This window comes from Vipera ursinii (assembly GCF_947247035.1).
Source record: "Vipera ursinii genome assembly, chromosome: 16".
Taxonomy (NCBI): Eukaryota; Metazoa; Chordata; class Lepidosauria; order Squamata; family Viperidae; genus Vipera; species Vipera ursinii.
In genome coordinates, this window is record NC_139529.1 from 9595559 (window position 1) to 9613096 (window position 17538).

Here is a 17538-nt window from a genome sequence, read left to right on the forward strand (position 1 = left end):
GACTGCCAAGAGATTTAGCCAGGTAACGTCCAACTACTGAAATAGAGCCACCGTTTGGGGGGCAGGGAGGGCCCCAGTACCCCTTCAGAAGGGTACCTTTCTCATCATAAATACATGTGATAGTAAGAGTAGAGCATTTCATCCTCTGGTTTAAGTGAATAAAAGGGAAGCGATCTTGGTTTATTTTGGGGTTTCTTAGCAGACAACTTTGCAACTTTCAGATAGTCCTAGTGCATTCTAGAAATACATTAAAAGAGCATGATAAAAATGGCCAGCGAAGAAACGACAGGCTGGGTTAAATGCCTAGGGAGGATGACCGAGTGCTGGTGGGCTTCTCTGGGTGGAGAGGGTATCCGGCTCCTGAGCACCACGGCACCACATCATCTCCAGTGCAGAGGCAAAGTGGCACACCGCAATAACAGAAAAAAAGGTTCTTCGGTGGAAGCAAAAGATGCAATCGTGGTAATGAATGAGCAGCTAAAATGTTGTTAAGCTTCAGGGGAAAGAACGCCAGCAACCATGGTTGAAGGACTTCCTGTGACAGAAACTCTTGGCAGCTTCCCTGTGATTCATCAGGAAGTTCGGAGAAGGAAACTGGTTCCCCTGCAAAGGAGCAAAGGCCGGGGAGAGACCACTTTGTGGAGAATGTCAGCTGATCACCCAGCGCAGAAGAAATCTCAGGGCTTTGCTATACCTCCTGTGTGGTGGGAAATGTAGTCATGGCGGCTTTAGCCCTTTGTTGCTTCCACCACCCTTTTGTCAGGTTCCCGGTCGGCCTTTATTTGCTGCATTCATCCAGGTCTCAGGTGGGACGGGCGGAAGAGCTTCCGGTCCACGCAGGGCCTGTGCAGAGAGGGTGAGCTTAAACCTCCGTGGACCTTGGTGGCCTCTGTGCTCAGTGGCTGGTGCCTTTTCAGATGAGAATGTCCTGATGATTTGGGCAAAGCAAAAGCCCCCTTTTTCCTTGAGGAAGCCCAAGACGTCAGTTATTTTTTGATGGATGCTCATGAAGCGTACAGGCCAAGAACTGGCAGTTTCTGCAGCTTATCAAGTGGCTGCTATGGCTAGCAAGTTCCTTGATTTATCATAACGAGAAAATTCTGAAAGGCTAATTAGGAGGGCTTTTAAAATTATAAAAGGAATCACCTCTGTATGTTTTTACCATTTCCAGCCTTGGTTGCTCTGTAAAAGAGAAATCTTCATAAAGGAATGGAAAGAAATATCTACAATTGTACCGTAATTTTTTCTTCTTTTTTCTGCTTTGTGTATTTGTGTAAGATTTCAGAATTGTGCTGATTTACTGAATATAACCTACAAACTTTTAAAAATTTATGCCAGGTGGAAATTTATGAAATATTTTACCATGAAAGAGAACCTTTTTCCCCTTAGGAAAATTAGACAATAAATCACCCAGCTTTCAATTTATCGCCCTAAGGCTGGCCATAGATAGCGTCCGTTCCCCTACATTGTTCTGGAAAAAAATATAATTGTATAAGACAGCAGCTTAGCTTCTATCCTCCTACTCTCTAGAATTTTTAATTTCAGCTGTTTCTGCTTGGATTTATTTCCAATACTCCTGCTTGGCTTTTCAATTTCCTCAGTTATTAAATTTTAATTCAGTGCATTAGCATTTAAATTAAAAAGGGGGTTATTTTATCGAACTCCCTCTCCCTGCAACCTCTGAAATGGCCTGTTTCTGCCATGGATGTCCCCCCCCCTCCGAAATGGAGCCAATCTCTTCTAATCTAATGCACATTTGTGCAAATTCATAGGGGGTGGGGTGGGGGTCCAAGTTTTGAAATAATGCTGTTTATTAAAAATGGGTAATCTCATAATTTTTATTCTTAAAAAGGCAGGGGAAAATTTAAATTGTAAGTATTTGAAACTGTAGTTTTATCAAAAAGGCCGGATTTAAAGAAGGGTTTGGACTTTTTGAATTCCAGGGAATGTTCCAGTTTGGCTGGAGGGGGGGGGAGAGAACTGATGATTCTGCTGATTATGCTGGTGCATTTGCAGATTTCTGCCCTGAATGGCACATGAGCTTCCATATATAAATTATTCCGCTCCAGAAACACTGAAAATTTTCTGCATAGACTTTTTCCTTGTGGCATGGTTTTCTTCTCTTTTCCTGTTTGTCCAGATGGATCTGTGGGGACGGGTGGTGGTGGTGGAGATTCCAGAGGCTACAAGGGAACTTGTGCGACTGTCCCTTTGAAGGTCATTGGGGATCCTGTCCTTGGCCCCTGCCTCCTTGGCCCGACCTGTCCGCACAACGCAGGCTGTGGAGCCTTGACCCCAGAGCCGCTGGGTACCACCATCTTGCTCTGCTCCTCTGTTGTGGTGGCTGCTGTGGGCAACCTCTCACGTGGGGCAGGAAGTTCCTGCAGTTCCCTGGTCTTTTCAGGGATCCTAGGAGGAAGAGGGAACGTCTCCAAGCTGAGCTTAGATGCGAGACCTTAGCTGTGCAGCTTTTTTCTTGGCAACAATGCAAAAGTGATTACTTTCAAAATTTTCCCAAATTAATCTTGGTGTTTCCTAGCGGTGACCCAGGTCAACCTTTGCCTACCTATCATAGTTGGTGGTATGTATGCCTGAATGCAGAAATCACAGCAAAACTAGACAAGGGGCATTTCTTGCTCTTCGGAAGTCAACCTGTAAGACACGGCGGCTGTGAGGTCCCTGTACAATTTCTCTCTTTCCGCAAGTGACCTTCTCTCCCTGCAGCTTGGCACCGCCTCCCTTTTAGGCAGCCCCAATTGGATCGCCTCCCTCTGTTGACCTAGCAGGTAGCTGGCTCTCACTCCTTCCCTCCCTCCCTCTCTGCCTGCCTGCCCCAAAGCAGGGGAAGTGATTGTGTGTGTGTGGGGGGAGCAGGACATATTCTGGTTTTATCAGGTACTCCCCTACTGGATCCTCCGCCTTTTCCCTTTGGGAAAGCCATGCATCCACGGAAAGTGATGGAAAGAGATGGAAAGGAAATAAAAGGAAAGAGCACAAAGTTAATCTGTGGAACTCACTGGCACAAGATGTAGCGGTGACCACAAGCTTGGATGGATTGAAAAGACGGGGAAGATGATTGGAGAAATGTGGGAGGGGCTTTTAGGCTGGAGCCCCAGCAATACTTTTGCATTGGGGGTGGGGCATTCAGGTTGAAATGGAGGGATGGAAGGAAGGAGCTGTGGTTCTGGAGCAGGTGGCTTTTCCTAGTTTCCGACATTTTAAAAAGAGGTTTCCTCGGCACTCTGGGGACCGTGTTACAGAAGGCCACTATTTTGGGAGGGAGAGGACATTAATTTGTGTGATGTGTGCTTTGGGTTCATTGCATTATTCCAAGCCCCTTAAGTGGGCTGCTTCTCCAGAGCTCTGACCTTCCTCTCTGGCTGCTTCCGTTCTAGGCTGAGGGCAGCAGCAACGGTGGCGGCGGCGGCGGCAGCAGCAATGTTGGGACCAGGGCATCTGTGGGCAGGTAGGTCCCTCTTGGGAGCACCGGGTGACTTCAGTGCTCTGGGCCAGGCCTCGGCTGCCTTTGGGGAGGCTGGAGTTGCTGTGCTTTGGTCTGGCTGATCTGCTTTGGATGGAGTGGTCACCTGCGCCAGGCCCGTTGGCTTCTCTGGTGGGAACCCCATCTCTCCATTGGGTGGGAATCCACTCCAAATCATGGGACCTTATTCTGTCCCAAACATGACTGAAAAAATAGGGGTTCCCCGTTCAAGAGAAAATGAACCTTAAGAGTTGACTGAAAGGCTTAAGAGGTTATTTCTGTCTCCCCCCTTATTTTGCTACGTTCCCTACTTTACAGTACCTCTCTCAGCATCTGAAGTTAATGTGGTGGTAGTGGGGAGAGTTTGCCAATAATTTGCTTTTAGGGATCCAAATAATATTTGTTGCTATTCTCTGCCCAGCTTGATGTTTTTCAAAATGTTTGGTAATTCTTTAGAATTAGGTTGTTGGGCATTCAACAATATTGTGAGCTGCTTAAGAGGGGAGTAAACACTCCTTAACACTTTGCAGAAGAGGCAACCTTCCTTTTTCCGTTGGCCTAGGGCTGTGAATCATGGAAGGTGTGTACGGTCCCAAGTGAGTGCATCTGAAGAGCGTTCAAAAGTTTTTAGTTAACCAAATACAGTGACAAGTCAATGCTGTTTGTTTTAAAATAAAGCCTCCACATCTGTAGAAGTATTTCCCTTATACATAAATTCAGGGGCATGTAGAGTCACAGATCCCTAAGCAGAATAGGCAATGTTTTCTTGGGTGCCTTCAGTCAGCTCTTTGAGGCTTAGAGTTCTCTTTTTCTCCCCACCCAAGAGAGCGCTTGAAGAGGACCCAGAAAATTATGAAAGCAGAAGGTTGCGATTCATCCCTGCCCCATGCGTCTCCTAGCGAGGATGCAGCAGCAATGGCTGAAGTGAAGGTGAAGACGGAAGTCCCAGATGACTATATTCAGGAGGTGGTCTGGCAGGATGACCCAAAAGAGCCGAAGAAGAAAGGTGGTGGGGTAGCCGAGGTGCCTGCAGAAATTTGTGTGGTGATTGGTGGGGTCCGCAACCAGCAGACTCTCGGTAAGCTAGGTCGGTGGTCCATTGGCTTAACCTTTTCTTGCCAGGGATGAGTTGGGGTCCATGGAGGGGTAGGGGTCGAGTTTACTAGCTGTGCCGGCAGGAGGTTGAGGACTAAGGAGGCTCTTGATTGAGTCGGTAATTCAAGCAATAAGCATGTAGAGAAACGGTTTGGAAAGAACAGGGCAGGCCCTGCATGCTGGCTAACTGCTGTTTCCAGGCTGAGAAAATAATCAGTCAATCGAGATCTAATCTATTAATCAGTTAAATTGCATTAACTATGTTTGCCTTAAAATGGTAAGTGGGGAGAAAATACATTTCCTTTCTGTGCAAATCAGAGCAGACACCATCCCAAAAGAGGCATTCCTTGCTTTATGAGAGGAAGAGAAGAGTTTTGGGGCAATGGAAACATATTAAAGGCACACAAAACCTTACATGATCTTGGCTCCAGGGAAACAGCTGCAGGTGCATTTAGGAGTGAGGAAAAGGTGCAGGGTTGTTCCAGAGGAGCCCTTTCCAGCACGAGTCCCTTGAAAGTCACTCCAGTTCCCCTTCTGGATGAGGAAAAACTAGACAAACGCAAGGAGATGGGGGCGTGCATGAAAGAATTTGGGTAGGCCCGTGTCCTGGAGCAAAGAATTGAGTGGCTCCTCTTTCCTAAAGCCAGGGCGTCTTCTGGGTGACGCGGAGAGGCTGCTGAGAAGGGCGTGCTTTCCCCTGGCACTGCACAAGTGTGAGGGATTTCCAAAGGATCCCGCCACACTGGCAAATGAGAGGAAGCTGCTGGGTCTCCCGTGAGCTGCCTCCAAATAGAGGACAGCGGGCACTGCCCAAAGGACAAAAAGAAATATTGTTTTATATAATTAACATGTAGATTTCATTGTTACAAGATACATGTGACGTGACCCTCCCGAGGTATTGATCAACTGCTCTGGAAAACAAGATGCTTATTTTTTTCTGGGTGCCTGCAGCTTTCTGGCAGCTTCATGTTTAAAAGTGGTTCATCTTGGATAATCCAATCTCTGTACAGATTCCTGGTGGGTTTGTGTGGACAATATAATAATACGAGTTGCGATGTGTCCAGGAGACAGACAGGTTTTGGTATTTAAAATTAATACTCTTGGGAATTGGGTAACTCTAGCCCAGAAAATTTTCCTTCTCTAGCATCTTAGATAATTCTGGGTGCACCTAATTAAAAGATTTATTCGTGTTTTTTATTTTTTCTTGAAAGAAAAATAACAGCAGAAAAAGTGGAACAAGAGGGAAGGGGGTCCCACTCACACAATATTTGGAGATTAGGGCAAACGATTGCTTTGCAGAATTGCTCCCTGTCTTCTTAAAGGAAACAGATGCTGATTTTTTCAGGCAGTAATTTGTTTTCACTGCCACAACTTGAAGGGAGATTTCGGTATCTTTTCTCCTGCACAAAAAGCTTTCTCGCTGGCATTCTCTCGGTAGCCAGAAAGCCTGTGGGTTCCTCTGGGGGAGAGGGAGGGGGGCAGATGGCAGGGGTGAGGGGTCGCCAGCTGAGCCAGGCTTTCCTTGGGTTTATGCCACCCTAACCTGACCCGGGATGCTGGCCTGGGACTTTCTGACTCTGCCTTTGTCTGTGTCTGTGTCTCTCTGTGTGTGTTAGTATGGAGGAAGGTTTTTTGCTGCTTATTTGAGTGCTGTGCATGAGCGCCCCCTCCTGCCACAGTGGTGGAGGCGTGGACCCGTGGTTGGGCGATCTAAAGCTTTGCTAACAGGGTGGCGAATAGAGCTCCCCCCCCCCACACCTTCCAAAGTTTGTTACTCTGTGGTTTATTCCAGAGGAGGCTTTTGAATAGGGCTCGGGTGAGAGAGGGAGCTCACCATTGCTCAGCCACGCTGGTCCCAACAGCTGCCTCTGCAGACTCCAGTTTGGGCTCTTAGGGCATGTCAGCAGTTGAACCTGGCCAAGGAAGGAGGAGATGGTGCTCGATATTACGAATTACTGTCTGTCTCTGTTTACAGCTGCTCCAATGTTTCTGCGTGATCTTTTTTCTTTCAGGGTCCTATGAGTGTGGAATATGTGGAAAGAAATATAAGTACTACAATTGTTTCCAGACCCACGTTCGAGCGCACAGAGGTATTGATCTGTTGTGCACTACTGAGGGATTCTGGGAGTACTTAAAGAACTGTGGGAGGGAAGAATTGTTCCTGAGATACTATTTGCATTCACAAATTGGGGTTTCCAGGATTTTGTCCAGTCACAGCTGTGCTTGAATGCCACAGTCAGATTGATATCTTCAGGCAAATCAGAGAAATATGCTACAGATTATTGAATTTAGTATCCATTCAGAATACTCAGCAAAATAACTGTGTGTGTGGAGGGGAGGCAGAAGACATGAGGCAGCTTTAATTAAACCAGTCATACATTGTATGTTCACGGAGTGGTTTAAGTTGCACCGAGTGCTGCAAAGAACAAGCTACAAGAATTGCTGTTGCTCCCCCTCCTCTGCCAGCATAAAGCCAGTATTGGCTCAGCCTTAGATGAGCCTCCAGCCCTGAAGGGGATGCCTGTAACCCCTTTGATGGGCAAGGCCTTCACGCTTCAGGCCTCTCATAATGCACAGCTTCACTTCTGCTTCACTGCAGAAGATTAAATGCCACTGAGAACAGAAATACCCCTCCCACTCCGACCCCATCCTAAAAGTTAAAATATTGCAGTGAGACATGAGGCTCTGCCACCTTCATGCACCAAATTTCAAATCAGTGACACAGATTTACCTGGCCTATTTTACGTAATGCTACCTTTTCTTTTGGGTTTGCTTATCGTGAAGGGAAGGGATTTGGATGGCAACCGGTGCACCCTGGGAACTGTACTGACAAGCGAGGGGCTCTGCCCAAGATGAGGATCTTCAGGCTATTTTGTCTCAAACAGACACATTTCTTTGGCATCAGATCTGGGAAGGAGGCCTTTCGACCTCAAGCCTGTAAACAGAGACGAGGATGGGAGGGTGCTTATTCCTGGGAATACATTCTCAATGCGGTTCTTCTCTTCGCTTAGACACAGAAGCAGCATCAGGCGAAGGAGCCTCCCCTGGGAGTAAGTATCGACACGCTTCTTGAGTAGTGTGGAGTGATGCTTTGCGAGCAAAAGGTCCCGGTTCCAAGTTCTGGAAAAGGAGAGGGGAGCCCTGTTTGTGCCCAGGAGACCAGAGAGCTGCTGCCAGTCAGGGTCCCGAGTGGTTGGCTGTCGCCACTCTGCTGCAGAGAAGCCTTGAGGGCAAGTGGGGAACACCCCCCTCTCGCTGCCAGTTGGCCAGTGTGAAATGCAGCCACCGTGCTGTGGCACCATGTGCTGGTGAAGAAGAGGCCCCATCATTTGGCGACTTTGTCTCGTTTTGACCCCATGCTGATCTTCTCTTCCACCGCCCGCTCTCTTTGCTTTTTATTTTTTGCTTAATTGTTTTCCACATTGGAAAAAATACTCTAACGAAGGAAGGAAACAACCTTGTTAATTGGGATATCAGAAGCCGGCGGTCTAGCTTTCCTTACTTTGGATCCTCTGATCCACCTGAATACTGTTAGGGATGGGTATCAACCCAAGGATGGGGTGGTGGTGTCTCTACACCCCCTCCCCCCCGGATCAAAACAGAACAAGAAAAATGCTGCTTTCCTTGATTTGGAACATGATTTTCTCTCCTCCAAAATTCCTTGGTGCCAAAAGTTTTGAAACCCGTAAGAGATTTTGAGTCCCCATCCTTGGGACTGGGGTGCGCTAAGGGTTAGGGCAGAGAGCGGCCGGAGGCGAGAGTGTCGGTCAAAAGCTGGTAGAGGGTCTGTGCGTGGGGAAGCCATCCTGGGTTCTCCTTGGAGTTTCTCGAACATTGTGATCTTTCCTCCCCACAGATAACTTTAGGTACACGTGTGACATTTGTGGGAAGAAGTACAAATACTACAGTTGCTTCCAAGAGCACAGAGACCTGCATGCAGTGGATGGTGAGTGTCAATGTTTGGATCGCTTGGTGAGAAGAGGAGGGTCCTCGATCAGTCAGTCAGCCTTCGCTCCCACCCTCCGAATGAAGTTGCAGGAGTTTGGAAACATTAATGGCTAAGCTCAAGCAGCAGCTGATCAGAACAAGCCAGTATAACCATTTAACCCTGGCGTTTCCAGAAAATTTTAATTTAAGCCAAATATGGCTTGACTGTAAGAGTTGCTCAAAGAAAGGCGTAGAGCTCCCCACCTCCTCCCAAGGAAAGGGAAAGGAGGCAAGGGGCAGGCGAGCCTGTAGGCTCTCAGGACCTTTAGTTATTGCTTGGAGCTTTTAGCAGGTAAGCTAGGCCTGCATTTTATGGAAAGAAAGTGGGGAGGGGAGCTCTTGTGTAGGACTGTTGACACCACTGTGTGGCGCCAAAGAACAAAATCCAAGAGAAACCATTAGAATTTTGTTGTTGTTGTTATTGTGCGTGTTTATGTCCATGTACCCGGCTAGCTTAGAGGCATAATACCACACAACCTTTGGCAATAAAGTTGCCACCAGTAGAAACGTCTGGCTAAATGAGTGCAACACTTTAGGAAGACTTGGACGGAGGAGCATTTGGGCGAATGCTCAATGGGTCAGGCTGGAAGCCCTGCCTTCTTGCAACCTCAAGTCCCTGCAGATGTGTGCAGGGATTAATCTACTCAGTTGGGAGTTAGAATGTCTGTTTGGTTGATAGGGAGAGTCTTGGGGCATCTTCGTACAGGTAGGCTAGTTGTGTTGTTTTTTGGAACTGTTCTGTAAGAACGACCGCAGTTCTTTGCAATTAAGTTGCATTTTAAAAATAAACAATTAGTGCAAATTTTATATCTTGAATTGGATACATGAAGCTTCCGGTTAGTCACTTTAATAAGCAAATTATCAAGAAAAATATAATCAGTAAAAATACCGTACGTGTGTAAAATGCACATTAGTCTATAAAAACATTACCACAATAGCATGTTGCCTCTTTTCTTGTTATTTTCCTGCCCAAGTTTTAAGAACGTTTTTAGAAAGCTTCAGAGAGGAGCGAGCTAAAGTGTTGCTTGTGTTGACTTTATCAAGCTTCTTCCTCTCTTGCTGCCAATTCTGCGGGAGGCGAGGGCGGCCCACGGCAGCGGAGGAGAGCAGGGCCGGAGGGCCTGAAGCCAGGGAGGCGTCTCCACCTGCCTCGATCAGCTCCCCCCTCCTTCTCTCCTCTTGCAGACCCCTACGACCAAGCAATGGTTGCCAAGGAGGAGGTGAAAGAAGAGGAGCCCGAGCCCTTTCAGAAGATTGGTCCAAGTATGATTTACCGAGTTTGCAACTGAAGTAAATAACTGGCTTTCAGTGTCTCAGAGCTGCGGGTTCAGGCCAGGGGCGGAGCGGTTCCCGCAGAGGCAGGAAGCGCTCACTCGCCCGACAGAAAGAGCGCATTCTTTGCCTGTGCGGGACCCCCGGCTCTGCTTCCCGTGGCGTGGTTGGTGACAGACCGGAAAATCTTCCTTGGATGTATCTTTCACTGGGGTTCGTTTAAGGAGCACCAACAGCAACTCCTGGGTTTCCCAAGGCGGAATGGCTCCCAGCATGCCTGAAAGCTGCTCGGTTGGTCCATCTGTCCTACAACTATCGGCACTGACTGGCTGCAGGGCTCAGGGATTTTTCCAGCCCTTCCCTGGAAATGCAGGGGTGAACCTGGACCTTTTGCACGCAAAGCAACAGCTCTGACTCGAACCGTGGCCGGTCGGCAGGAGACAAGCAACCTGCGTGCAAATAGCGCTCCTAAGTAAATAGAAAATTAATCTTCCACGTTCGAGTTAGAGAAGAAACAGTTGATTTAGGGAATTATAAAAATATTCTTGCTTAATGGTACATACTTTAATAAGCATCTGGTTAAAAAAATCCAATTTGCCCAAAGTATTTACATGTAAATATTTTATTGCAAAGAGAAGGAATTAAGTGCATGTTATTTATTTTAATCATTAGATTCAGACATGTGCAAAACATTACTTACAAAACTTTCCACTTGCATTTCCCATGACTTAATTTTAGAATTCACAAAGCTCTTCATTTAAGGGGAATATATTGTCTAAGTATTGTCCTCTGGGATAAAAAAAGTCGGTTACAATTTTGCAGTGCTCTAATTTCACTGCTACTGCATTCCTTATTATGTTACCAACTTTTCTTCCGGAATAGGGGGAAATTGAGGGTGGGAGCAATATTAAAAGTAGAAATCGATCTTGATGTAAGATGATAACTACCACGAAGGCCCCTTTGGTCAGCAGAGCTCAGGACTCACCTTACGAGGCCATGTGGGGAATGTCCACCCTACTGTGCTCTGAACTGAGATCCGTGCTTGTTTGGGTCAAGGGTTTTGGGGAAAATCTTTTCTCCTTCCGAAAATTGTTCTCTTGCTTTGCAGAAACGGGCAACTATACCTGCGAATTCTGTGGCAAGCAGTACAAGTACTACACACCATACCAGGAACATGTGGCCCTTCACGCACCAATCAGTGAGTATCCATCTGTGACACGGCAGCAGGGGAGAGCCTGGGATCCAGGATCTTTCAAGGCAGAGGCCAGACGTGCAACCCACACGATCATGAGAGACAGACCAGGACTAGCATATCTTCTTGATAGCTATACTTTTGGAATATATTTTGAGAAAAGGAGTTGTTCTTATTTCAGTGCAACTATTCAGGCCAGATTGCCTATAATTGTTAATACTATTCTATAAATGAAATTACACCTGTATTTTTGCAGCTTGCACATTTTTTACAATGTAGAATTTTCAGCTGGACCCATCACTGCTTATGGCTTATATACCATACTGTAGCTGTTTCTCTCAGTAAACTGAAATATTCAAAAATGGCGGAACCCCATCTGCTTACTTGGTAGCCCTCAAGGTATTCCTTGCAGGGCTGGTCCCTCTGCAGGGGTTCCCAGCAAAGTGGCTGAGGTGACCGCCCCCCTCTCCTCCACCATCACCTCTCCATGGCCGCAACCCAGGGGCTTTGCCCTCTGGATCTTCGGCTGCAGACTTGGCACACTTGTTCAGTTAAAGCCTGCTAGAACTTTGCTTTCAATGTGAGCGGTTGAAAGCCCCAGAGGAAGGACAGGAAGGCATCCTTCAGCTCAAGCATCTAGCCCTCATTGCCCCAGGCACTACGTAGCCCCAGGTACAACTGGTCACCTCCATCCCCTTTTTAGTCTATTGAGTTTGGTGGACATCACCTCATCCAACAAGCAAATTCTGCATGTTGACGTTAATTTCCCTAGGGAAGACTTTCTTTGGCCTGTCCTGAACTGTTGGGGCCACTGTTTTGAGCGGGAGAAGGGCACCTTCCCTTTCGTGTCTGCACTTCAGCACGTTGCCACTTTTCTAGCCTGAATTGCCCTGCGCTTGTAATCTGGGGGTTTTGTGGACAAGCGCTGCCTTCACGGGCTTCTTACGTGGATCGGTGGTGTTAAGTTCAGTGCCTCCCTTGGTCTCCTTACACTGTGGAGAAGATCGCCTGTAGCCTCCCAGAGCCACGTAATCAGGGAGATGGATGGCATATAAATGTAATAAATAAATAGTCACTTGCCTTGATTGAGACTCACTTGATAGAGTTTATTGTGCCCATAAGTTACTCATCCCAAGCCATTCCAGGTGGACTTTTGGAGGTTGGCCACCTCCTGGCCTGGAGGTCTTCATTAGCTCTCTTGACCAATGGCCGTTGACAGACCTGTTGAATTTCGTTATTGGCAAGTGATGCGAAGAAGCCTCTTCTTCCTGCGTCGTCTGTCAGGCTTTCTGGGTTACTCTAATGTGAGTAGAGGGAGAATAGCTTTGTGCTCTGTTCCCTGTCTAGTTTTTTTCCTGAACAGCCCCCCCACACACACATTGGGTCCCCTTCCCCCAAAGTATAGTCCAGGTGTTGTCAGTGGCACTTTAGGATTTCAGGCAAGTCCCCCCCCCCCAATTCCCCTAATGGTTGCAATGTCAGATTAGTGCAAAGCCTTTGCTGGAGCTGTGTTGTTCAGCAGGAGGGACGTGAGAGGCACCAGCGACTGGGCTGGCCGCCCTCCTCACTCGCCCTGCTCTTCCACCTTGCAAAGGGCAGACATTCTAGGCAGTGTGCCCGAAAATAGGGGGGGTTTGCATTGTTTACACTGATACTTTCCACCCAGTCTATGGTTTGAAGGAATTAGGGCATCTCCAGTAGCTTCTTAAAAATAAAGAACAAATGCCATCACAAGGCGAATTTGTACTTGTCTTTTATTTATGGTTTCTTTGGGAGGGGCAATTATGATGCAATGGGCAAGGGTCTGATTAGAATCCAGATCGCATTGCAGAGTGATTGTTCTGGGGGGGAAATTGGATGAGACATCATCACTATCAATGTGGCCTTAAGATGCTGGAATAAAGGTATAAATAACTGAATAGAGTACTGAATAATGTTTTGAAGTGTAGAATGTTACACATTGTATTTTTTTATTTTCATCATACGTGTGTGCCTTGATTGGAGCAATGAAAGATAGAATAATGAAATGAAAATGTCCCTGTGCGCTTGCCTTCTATGTTAGTTCTTTAGATGTGGCAACAAATGGAGACTTTTCCTGTAAGTTCCTAATTATACAGTACATCCAGATATTCAAATTTCAGGCAAACCGATTTAAAGGTTTGGTTCAGACAGACAGACAGACTTCTATAATATTGGGTTGTGAGAATTCCTCGCCATTCTCCCACAATGGTCTTCCCCCCCTCCCCCCCAGTTCAGGCGTTTGATTGATGGGACCTCAAAGGACTGAGTTGGCACAGAGAAAATTGTTGTTTTCTAGATGGGGACACTGAGAAGCCAGATTTTTTTAGGATTTCCATTTGGCTAAAGAAATCTAATTCTTTGTGGTCAACTGTACATTGAAGATGAATGTGCATAGATTTGAATTGGATGGTTTCAAACAAAAACACTTCCTTAGTTCTTTTTGTGATTGTACATCACAGCAAGCCCATGTGCGATGTTGTGTACATTTCTGCTAAAAGCAATGCCTTTAGGTAGCTGTTTTAGCGTATTAAGAACATGTTTAATTTCTTTATTTTACCAGTTAATTAACGCGTAGGCTGGTATGGTAGGTTTTGAGCTTCTTGAACAGAGAGCCCCCCCCCAAAGGGCACTTGCCCCCTTTGCCAGAAGGTCTTGTGTGGATCAGGGAGGGCTTCTGCAGGTGACATTAAAGCTGACCGAAATTGGAGAAGCCAGAAATTCAAACCCCTTGTGTCATGCTTGAGAATTTATAGCTGGAGGGGGGCCCTGCAGTGGGGCTCAGTTTCCAAAAGGCTTTGGGTAAGGGGGAGCATGGACCTCTTGCGGAGAGGGGGAAGTGCCCCGGCAGGGGCAGGTTCTGGGCACTGACTTGTCTATCCCGGCACTAGTTCTGAGTGTTCATATCCAGAGTACTCTCGATCTCCACTCTTCGTGGCTGTGAAGACCCAGGCGAGCCAATCGGGCAAAAAAACGCCGACGACGGCGCCCATAATCCGGTGCTCCACCCTTCTCCACCGCACTCCCTCCGGTATCCCACCGGCGGCATCCCCGTCACAGACGTTCCGCGCTCCAAATTCTGGATCCCCAGGAAGCAAGGCCACCACAGGTACAGATTGCGCTTTCTACCATCCCAATTGATGAACCTCCCCAACCGCCCCAAAGGGATGGCGCTGGTGGTTCCCTGGGAGGTTTGACCCTTTGTGAGGGGATCAGGGCCCCCGAGAAGCCCCCGAGGGTCCCACGAGTCCCCAGAGAGCCTGGCTGAAAACATTTTTTTAGGAATACAGGCAAGGGGTGAGGAGCAGACTGAAGAAAAAGGATCTAATTGAGTGAGGAAGAGGAGTGGTAATATTTCATGAGTTTATAGAGATCTAACATTGAAATTATTTTGATATCAACTTATTATTATTTTTATTGGAAAAAAGGAACAGAATACTGTTGGATTTCCTTTTAATTTAGTGTTTTGTACTTTTTAAAAATATAAACAAGAATTTAATAAATCTTGAATGCCATTTTATAATGTTCAACTGAAGACATATATTGTAGTTTATGGATTTTTTTATATGTATATAATTTTTACTGGCCTTTTTGTCTACCTGTGTAGAAAAGGAACTACGTGATTGTATTTAGTATTATTTCAAAAGCCTTTTTGATTCTCCGTGTCCCACCAAACCACTTCCCCGCAGACGCATCCTGAATTGGTGGCATTAAGAATGTTTCAGAGCTTTCTTCACATGAGTGGAATGGCAGACGAAGGAAGGGCGTTCTGGGCTGCTTGCGAAGGAGGTGGCCTTGGGGAAACCTAGGGAAGGAGCAGGCTTGGGGTGGGGGATGGCCACATTGCCCTGGGAAGGAGTGATAAGGAGGCAACGTGGTAGTGGGTGGTGGGCATTCGTACAGGGGAGGGGGTGTTGAGTGTCTGGATGGACAGTAATTATACCAGAGAAGCCCTATCTCCAAGCACCTGGTGTCTTAAACGCGAAGAGTCTTTCCTGACCGAAGCAATAGGGAGGGAGTCACCTGCCACACCTTGTGACTGTAGCCTTCGGATGCTGAAAGCTGAGCATGGGAGTGTGTAGCCTTGGGATGTAAGTTTGTTTTGGAAGAAGAGTGGGTATCCTCGGCAGCCTCTGCTGAGGGGCCCCTCTTGCTTGTGCCTGCAGCCTCACATCCACACCAGGGAAGACCGGAGTGAGTCTTGCCTTGGGAAGGGGTTGTGAGAAAACACTTTGAAAACACTTTGAACTTATTCGTCTGATTAGCCATTCCTATAGCCTACTTGCTTTGAAGAACACTCAGCTCTGTGGCAATTCTTTCCGCTTGCTAAATTTCACAGTTGCCTTAAAAGAAAGCAGCTTCTTTTGGCCTCCTAGAGCCATCATTAGTTTGGTCCTTTGAACACGGGACCTTAAAATGCTACAAGACACTTTGCTCTCAATACAGCCCCTCCCCATCTCTGGCAATTCACTACGTGAGGAAGACTCTGGTATGACGATGTCACAGCAATACTTGGTGTGTTTGTGGACAGGCAGGTGATTTTGGCTGGTTTATATACTCAAATTATTTAAAAGATTTCTTCTATGTCCAGCTGAGTGTGAACCAAGTGTTTCCAGAAATGGGGGTGGATGAAGGGGGAGATAGCTATTGCCTGCTTTTGTGGCTAGGACACGATTATGAATTGCATCAAACTGCAATATTTAAATATTTAGCTATTTAATTTTATTATACTTTTAATCCTCTTAATAATGAGAGTCACCTGGATTTATGGCAAACTGAACAAATTGAGATACGCTACAAAATCAGGGTACAGCGTTAATTTGCAACGAAGCCCAGGCTGCAGCGGGTTGGGATGGGACGGTCTCCACGTCTCGCCAGAGCCAGCAGGTCTGCAACGTTTGGGCTGTGAGTTTCCAGAGAGCACAATTGCACAAGCAGTTCAGGGTTGCTTATGTGGGTTGTGCCGCTCTTGAAGGTAACTCAGGGTTAGGGTAGTGCCGCACAGCGTTTACCAGGTTGTTCAAGTAGAAAGGTGGTGAACAGAGAATGAAAAACATTTTTTTATCTATTATTGTTTTATTTTGAGTAAAATAGCACAAATTGCACGTTGTTGTAAAATGATAGGCCTGATAGGTCATTTGCATCTGAAGGCTACCCAAGTAGGGTTTCTCCAGCTGGTCCTTGCGTTTGGCATAATGTCTTTAGCAGAATCTTCACCTGCTTCAAGCCTGGTGGAGACTCTGGTCCCATTTCCTAGGCTGTTTAAGCAGCCCAAGAGAGAATGTTCTCTACTTTTCCTGCTCACCACCCGACGGGTCCGCTTGGGATCAACGCTCACCGGCCCCTTTCTGTCTTTCCTTATTCTCCCACCCAGCAGAAAGCGCTTTCAGTCGAAGAGTGGAAAGCAAACTGCAAAACAATTTCGAAGAAACTAACAGCAGCTCCCAGAACTCCAGTGGTGAGTACCAGCGTTGTGCAGTGTCACAAATGTCCCCTTTCCCCCCAGGACAAGCAAAGAGAAGGACCTGGGTCTGGACTTAAAGGGCGGTCAAAGAGGGATATGCCTGGTTCCTTGGTGTTTCCTGCCCCTGTCAGTTGGTCTGAAGGACTTTCTCTCTTTCTTGATCTGGCCAGCTGCCAGCTCCGTGGCTTTATTAAACTTGGATGCTGCCAACTCTCAATGACTCTCAGCAGCTCACTGCAATCAAAGAGCTATCAATAAAATCAATGCAACATAAAAAATAAAGATAAAATACAGCAACCTAGATGAGGGGGGTCTTAATTAAGATTACGTTTCCAAAGGCCTGGGTGATGAACCAGATCTTCACAGCTCTTCTGAAAAACAGCAGAATGGGGGTCATCCAGGTCTTGGGGACAACCTCATTCCAGAGGGCCCGTGCATGGAAAAGAGCCCAGTGGACGGCTGTTGTGTCTGTCGCAGCAGGGGAGGGGAGGTCCTACTTTGTGGGTCTGTCTCCGGTTGGGTTACGGCTGAATCAGACTGTAGTCTTCTCCGGCTGGAGATGTTCTATAGGCGGCCAGGGCCTAAGTGAGCATGTGGAGACGCCTTTCAGGATCTCGCTCACTCCTGCTCTCTCGTGCCTGTGTGATCGTGTGTAGTCGGCTGGTGGCCCTCTGGCTGATAATGGTAACCTCTGCATGTTCTGCGAATTGGGGAGAAGCCAATTAGGAAATGGGAGAGAAGGCTGGTAGAAACTTTTGGTGGTGGGGGGGAAGAGAAAATGGCATCTCCCTGTGAGGGAGAGAGGAGAGGTGGCCCTGCAGCCTGGCATAAACGTACAACAGTTGGAAAGTTGGAAAGGACCTTGGAGGTCATCTAGTCCAATTCCCGTCAGACTCCCAAACTATTAGAACAAAGCCAGTTCTTTCATAACCAACTTTTCTGATCCATTTGCAATAGACTGTGGTTAGCAGTGGTGCTTGAAATTAAGTGACATATGATCTGATCTCACTAATGAATGAACCTTTTATT

General features: G+C 47.0%; 1 protein-coding gene across 4 annotated transcripts in view; it reads left to right on the forward strand.

Moving 5' to 3' along the window:
- The window catches only part of ZNF618 (zinc finger protein 618), a 43295-nt gene that overhangs the window by 15560 nt on the left and 10197 nt on the right, over positions 1-17538 (forward strand). For 2 of the 4 annotated variants that reach the window (XM_083375359.1, XM_083375358.1), the window contains exons 2-10: positions 3396-3466; positions 4306-4568; positions 6589-6666; positions 7588-7626; positions 8433-8522; positions 9749-9826; positions 10944-11033; positions 13957-14154; positions 16420-16503. In XM_083375359.1, coding sequence (XP_083231485.1) covers positions 3396-3466; positions 4306-4568; positions 6589-6666; positions 7588-7626; positions 8433-8522; positions 9749-9826; positions 10944-11033; positions 13957-14154; positions 16420-16503 — 991 coding nt within the window. The remainder of the gene's footprint in view (positions 1-3395; positions 3467-4305; positions 4569-6588; positions 6667-7587; positions 7627-8432; positions 8523-9748; positions 9827-10943; positions 11034-13956; positions 14155-16419; positions 16504-17538) is intronic. The other 2 variants (XM_083375361.1, XM_083375360.1) reach the window with 2 other exon arrangements.